General features: G+C 38.0%; 1 protein-coding gene across 1 annotated transcript; it reads right to left on the bottom strand.

Moving 5' to 3' along the window:
* Nucleotides 1-857: 857 nt before the first annotated feature.
* Nucleotides 858-4,411, bottom strand: LOC139718999 (alpha-ketoglutarate-dependent dioxygenase alkB homolog 7, mitochondrial-like). Its single transcript, XM_071630439.1, has 4 exons — nt 4,076-4,411; nt 2,680-2,853; nt 1,986-2,110; nt 858-987 (listed from the first exon to the last, which is right to left on the bottom strand). The coding sequence occupies exons 1-4, from the start codon at nt 4,394-4,396 to the stop codon at nt 858-860; spliced, it is 750 nt and encodes a 249-aa protein (XP_071486540.1). The 5' UTR covers nt 4,397-4,411.
* Nucleotides 4,412-7,323: the final 2,912 nt, after the last annotated feature.

The following is a 7,323-nucleotide window of genomic DNA, read 5'->3' on the forward strand; positions in this document are numbered from 1 at the left end:
TTCTGAGGAACACAAAATACAAGTACACAAAAATACCAAAAGATAACACAGTATATACGACACAGTAATTGCACCACAGACAATGATGTGATGTAAAGCACAGTGAAACATCTAAATACGTAGTTTGTAAGAGCACTATATAAATAGTAATCATTGTCTTGCCTACATTTGGTGTTACTGTGACATGCAATCAGCACAAAATTTCAGGTTGGAAGACAATCAGAGAAAGACCTTGTACATACTGGTTTTTTTTTTATTCTTCTTGTAAAAAATTGTTTGTTTTCATTTTCCATCTGTACAAGATGGCTGGAGAGCCCATATTCAGCTGCACCAGCCGGTCTTCCACTGGGTGCGGTTGTGGGTAGGCCTTCTTGAGGTGGACCATTTCACAGGGTTATGCATCCTGCTCTATGCAATGAATGAATGAAGCGGGATCTTTTCCGTACATGGGTTGTGACTCTCTCACAGACTGCACCTTCGTTTTATGTCCTATCCAAGAGACAGAGTGTTTTGCCTCTACTAGAGAAGACAGCATAACACACAACATAATAATATTGCTTAGTAAGGCTAACTTAAAAAATCGAACCCGTCCCTGAACCTGAGTAATTCGACCAGAAGTCAGATACGCTACTGACTAAGCCACCTCGCTGCCCTAAACTAAGAAAATATAATAAAAGTAATGTAATAATAATAATAATCAGTTCTTAGAACACATAATACCATACGATAGCGTGATGTAGTCTCTATGCATGAAAATATGACCTTACTGCATTGATGGGGCATCAACTGCTTTGCACATACAATTTATATGATACAACTTATAGGAGTCTATTAACTATTGCATCATCCAGCGGTCTTCACTGTGGAGTGGAAACTTCATTCCTACACATAATGGATATTCTCCTGTCTCTGGGCACAGGCTTGCCTCTGAAGATAGAATCCTCTTCCTTCAGAACCTCATGGGTGTAGTCATACCGTATGGTGTCTCTGAAGAGAAAAAGAGTGACATGCAGTAAAGCCAGTTCATAGTTAGCACAAGTCTGCAATGACCTCTCCAACCACAGACTATGCAAAACATAGAATAGTCTTCAAGACAAGCACTTGAAAACAGCCATGCAGGAAGTGGTAATTTACATGCCAGTGCTGCATGAATGGCTTTTGTTCAATGTTGCTGAAAAGAATGCACATTCACCTGTAAATACCAATCTGCACTAGGTTCATTTATAACACAGTTGTCATGAAGCCCTATCTAGGTTTTGAATACCTCAGTTGCAAATCCATTTCAAGAGAAAGCCTGCAATGACATTTATCTGCACATGCTCAGATTGGAACTGTAAATTGGCTTATTAATATGAACTTGTTTCTTGGAAGTAAATCATTAGTATTATGTCACATTTACTATTGACTGAAACAGGAAATCTATCTTAACATGTTTTCACGACACATTGGTTTCAATTCATCATTTGATTAATGGATTGAATAAGCATTCAGAGAAGTCAACCACCACTGCAACTGATATTTGAAATAGTAAAATCACAACAACAACAAAAAATGCAAACATTATATGCAAAAGGAAATTCTAAATATGAAGAAATCTCCATCAAGAATTTCAGCATGGGACACCTGTACCAGGTGTTTCATGACTAAGTTGAAAAATGAAATGCAAATGGACCAGTGTCACGAACAAGTTTGTGTACAGCTTTCATCCCCATCAGGACTCCAGCAGTACCAGCATTTTGCTTGTCATTAGGATTTAAATATTGAAAAGTCAAACAATATGACTGGTGCATTGTATTCTAATCTTTTTGAAATAAAAATAGACAATATTATGCAAATCACAGTGCCCATATGGACTAAAACTATACACTTGCCCGCACCAGTACAGTACGTATGATGCCCCTAAAAGCCTTTAGCAGTCAAGGAGAAGAAATCATACTGCTCTCAGTGCTAAATACAAGTCCATTTGATTGTGAAGTCACCTTTACCTCATAACATAGAGAGACCGCGGAAGGAGGAGTGCGTTGACCCATCGAGCATTGTCCGCACAGTTGACCAGCCTCATAACCGCCGGAGAGAGCAGGCACAGGCCAGCAATGGTTGATCCACAAAACTGGACGACAGAGGGGAAGAAGCATCAGAAATCATATCACTGACCATTTGAGTCAAACCAAATGTAATCATCTCGCTCAGCTCAGGACACTTTGTTTTACTGTACAATGATATTCAGTGGTAAGCAGAGCTCCATTGCAAGTGGAACGATGCTGACAGAATATTACTGTATGGGCCATATATTTAGCGAGTCTAAAGTTTTCACAAATCCAGACCTTCCGACAATTTTATGAGTGTACAGAGTACAGTACTGAGTAGTGAAACGTATTCATGCATGTCACATTCATGTCAGGATTAGAATTAATATTCTTGCGCATCTTTTATTTTGTGAATAGCACCTGTCTTGTGAAAATAAAAATCGTGCAAAATACCAAGCCTATAGTATATAGAGACAGTTTACCACCGCATTGAAGAATTTAGAATTACTGCATGATATTGTCTGCCAAGTCTACAAGTCTGTATACCTTGAAAAAGATAAAAGAAGAAGAGGGAAATACACACAAGCTTGTACAGATGATTGCAGACAGGAGATATTGTAGGGATGTATACATGTACAATGTACTACCTCACCTTTACACTGTCTACATGAGCTTTGATGTAGCCGTTCTTCGCAAGGTCTAAGACGTGCACCAGACTAAGCTGTGAGGATTCTGATGAGAACGCAGTGTCCCGGATCCTCTGAATGACGGGACTGTTGAGTTCGGACCATTGGGACTTCTCCGTCTCTCTGAATCCATGAATCGCCTTTAAAATGAAAAGATGATGACAAGTCAAGTCAGATTCCTCCTCCAAAGTGTTATCAAGCTAGAATACGTCAACAAACCTCAACAAATCAACACTATACATACTCTGTTCTTCTGCCAAGTGAAAGTTCATTTAACTTCTCCAACCACTGGCTTCATCTGCATTTGACCTAACCCCGTTACGGGGCGCTGTTACTGTATGTTGGGGTCGCCATTGCAGTTACATTTGACCTTAAGTACACCTATGTACATGTATAATACATGATGAAACAGCAGTCTTGGTGGATTCCCTTAGCACTTCAAATTGCTTTCTTTCATATACATGTACATGTACTGTATACGCCATATATTTTGCGAGTCTAAATTTTCGCAAATCGGCAATTCCCGACGATTTTGTGAGTGGTTAAATTCGCGATCGTGGAGTCCTGCACTGAACGGAGAAATGTACATGTACGTCACATCCACATCAGGATAAGAGTCAATATTCTCGCGTGTTTTTAATTTCGCGAATAGCACCCGACCCACGAAATTCGCGAAAATAAAAATCTCACGAAATATTCGGCGTATACAGTAGTTTTTTTCCTTATGTAAAGATTTTTTTTTTTTCAGCAGTGCTTAGGCATAAATTTCAAAGACATATACAAGATAGGTCTCAACACCACATCATGATATTCCCAAATCCTTAAAATTCATTGACATACTGAACAAGCAGCCTCAATGCATAGAAAGCTTGCATTTGTTTCTGAATTACAATGGTAGACTTGATCTCCAACACAATTTTTGTTGGGCAGAAAGGCTGTTTTCATCACAGTGGCAAACATGAAATCATTAACTTTTAATTCAATTTTTGAAGAGAAAAATATGCTTTGAAATTCCATTTCAACTGCAATCATTTTTGCAAAGCCAAAGGTTTCAAGTTGAATGCGATTCATTTTCCAGCTATGGAAAATTATAGTGCAGCTTTGGATGCATGAATATGGGGCTGAATGCAGTCCTATGACTAGCCCACTAGATAACGGCGCATAATAAAAATTGACAATATCTATCACCTCTCCCCCTAATATAAGGTAATTGAAAATTCAATTTGTTCACTAATGTTGCATTTTCATGAAAGAAAAAAAAAAGTTCTTCTGGCTTGTTATGAAGATTGATTAATTATCATTGATTTGGAAAATATATCTTTTAACACTTTTAGGTTGCTGCATGCTGTCCATTGCACTCACATTGTCCCAGTGATCATACTCGTAGCGTATTTTCTTGAGGAATCTCTCAACCTCTTTCAGCAACGCTGATTCTTCCTCCTCTGTGATGAAATCTGGTATGATCCTAAAGTCTCTTCCAGCAACAGCTTTCGTTTCCTCGTCACTGTAGTCCAACAATTCAGAGCTTTCAATCACTGATGACAAATTTGACGCTGTAGATGAAAACCGAGCAGTGCCAGTGGTGCTTACTGCTAGCGTATGCATACATCTTGGACATCTCGCGACGGGAGATAGTGTTCTCAAAGTTAGCTGCAGAAGGCCACCCGACCAAAGCCTGGACATTGTGTCGGTGTCAGTGATGGGTTCTCCTCGACCATGAAATTTAATTCCCACGAAAGATGAACAAGAAAGCTTGCACTTGCGAAGGTCTCCTCCAGAACTTCAGAAGTAACTGATGCAGCAAGCCCGCCCGCACCCACACTTAATGGCCACAGCATTCAGGAACAGTATAACTGTGTGAAGGAACGTCTCAGGTTACCAGTATACTCCAGAAGGTGTCCTAGACTCCTACATTAAGAATACCAAGACAACAAAGTAACAATAACACTAACAGCACTTGACCGAAAGATCGGTCTGTATCTGGTCGTCGGGGAATGTTCCGCGGAGACTGCGTCTGGCTTCACGGATCCACTAGAGAGCGATAACGTCAGAAATATAAAAGACTCCTCCGGACAGACGGATCTTTCTGTCTATCATAACAGCATAAGATAAGTGTGACTATTTGTATTAGACCAATACAGTTAGCCTCCTAGCACAGCAGTTGTGTGATACACTCACAACTAGTGCACCTTCTTCAGTAGACAGAAACTAGATCCGTTTGTCCGGAGGAGTGCCGGGTCTTTTATTTTGACGTTATCACTCTCCTCCGTAGACATAGGAGGGGATCCGTGGAGCCAGACGCAGTCTCCGCGGAACATATCCCCGACGACCAGATACAGACCGATCTTTCGGTCAACTTCTTCAGCTACAACCGGGTGCATTATGTACATTTGTAGATTAATCATACGCCTAAATCTGCTTGTGCGATCAATTTAATCATTGTCAATGATCATGGAGTCGAGTGAATATTGGAACATTATCAAAATTTAATTCAAAACGCCTAAACAACCACTCTCTAATCGGAGTTACATACCGATACTGTTGAAAAGCAGGCAGGTGAGTGGGATCGTCCCGGATCTCATATCACTACTAACTACGTACCGGGCGGCTACGGGCCGCGGGTCGATGGGAGCTTTGGTCAAGATCCCTGCGAAGTATGCATTGCTCGTTGTGAGTGCTGGTGCTGATACAACTTGCAAAACAATTAGTAAAATCAGAGTAAAATGTTATAGCGCCATCTTGCGGTATCCTACAATGCAACTTAGGCATGAACAGATTACTGGTGTATGGAGTGATGTCGTCTCAAGAATTATTTTAGGGCCTTCAGTATTTCATTTCATTTCACCTTTTCAAAGGCTTTCGGAAAGGAGAGTGAGACCGGTTTGGCCCTATCGTTTGAAAAAATGATAAGTGAAAATTACTTTGATCTATGCGTTGATGTTCATTGTCATGATGACTTATTTTTTTTTTAATTCGTATAAAATTCTCCACATATCCATGTGGTCAAGAATAAAACAGGAAAGTGAACATTTTAAGAAAATAGACGGAGTATAAGAACAGTGAGAAGATGATGCTGAAGTAGTAGGGCTAGAGTTAAGAATAGTGTTATTATAATCTTTATTCATTTGATCGGCATTTCCAGATGACACTGCAGAAGTTGCAACATTATGAAATAACATATGTAAAATAACAGAAATCGGGATTCCCTGATGTTGTGTTTTAAAGATAGAAGAGAGAGAAAGAAATTGGGGGCCCTATGCAACAAATAATTTGCTCCAAACAATATTAACATAAAACAATATAATAAATCTTTAAAGTATTTAACAGGAATATTAATTAGATGTACCATGATGTCTCCACGGGGGAGCTCATAACGTCTCCGCAAAGGAGTTCATAAAGTCTCCACGAGGGAGCTCATATAAAAATACAAAATTATTAAATATTAATTATTCCCTGATGTGCTTAATTCTCTAAGTTGCCGGGCGAAAAATAAATATGAATTCAAAATAGCCTAACTAAGATATTGGATGGGATAAAAGACTTCAATTTATGGATAATGCTACATGTACCAGTGTTCCTGGATAATAACTTTGTCAAGACACCTATGTGTGCATGTCTTTCAGGACAAATTTTTATCAACGATTATTCTAAGAAATTTGGTAGAATCAATTATGGTTAGTTCAGTCCAATCAATATAGCCTACTTATACTGGAGAAGGTAAATGGATGCTGCATTTACTAAAAAAAATAAAAAAAATAAAAATCAATGTGAATGTGAAAATATTTAGTGACATTTTGTTTGCTTTTATAACCACTTCATAACATTTGTCACTTCAGAATTCAAAGTATTGAAGAGTAGAGTAGGCCCTACGGTTCTGGTGAGAATAAAAACACGCAATTGTGTCATCAGCAAAAAAGAGTTAAGGAAAGTCAAGAACTCAGTTTCGGAAAATCATTTTAAAAAGAGCCAAGAACAACAGTGGACAAAGGAGTGACCTCTGAGGTACACCACACGTTATAGACTTTATGTCAGGTTTGTAGACATTAACAACAAATTATCTCCTGTTATGCAAATAATTTCTGATCCAATTTAATGACTGACACCTCTTATTCTGTATCGAGATAACATATGTAATAAACAATCGTGATATACGATATCAGAGGCTTTAAAAAAGATCTATTTGCTCCAGCTGTATGAGAAAATTTATCTGTGGCTTGAACTGTCGTGTTCACTGATTTTAAAATGGCATGGGCAGTTGTATGTTTCTTTTGAAAGCCAAATGGAGATTCACATATCTATGAATACCGAGATATATATATATATATATATATATATATATATATATATATATATATATACATATATATATATATATCATAAAAGGTGGTATGTTCTTATGTTGATGATTATATATATATATATATATATAGGGCCTATATATATATATATATATATATATATATATATATATATATATAATCATCAACATGAGAACATACCACCTTTTTCAATAAGTTTTAGAATGTGGGAGGAGAGAGATTGGTCTGTAATTTGTTATTTCTTCAGGATGGTCCTTTGTAAATGCTTTTATAACTTTAGCAATTTTCATC

This window comes from Diadema antillarum, unplaced genomic scaffold, assembly GCF_040938485.1.
Source record: "Diadema antillarum isolate AM-2024a unplaced genomic scaffold, OU_Dant_1.0 scf00000103, whole genome shotgun sequence".
Lineage (NCBI taxonomy): Eukaryota > Metazoa > Echinodermata > Echinoidea > Diadematoida > Diadematidae > Diadema > Diadema antillarum.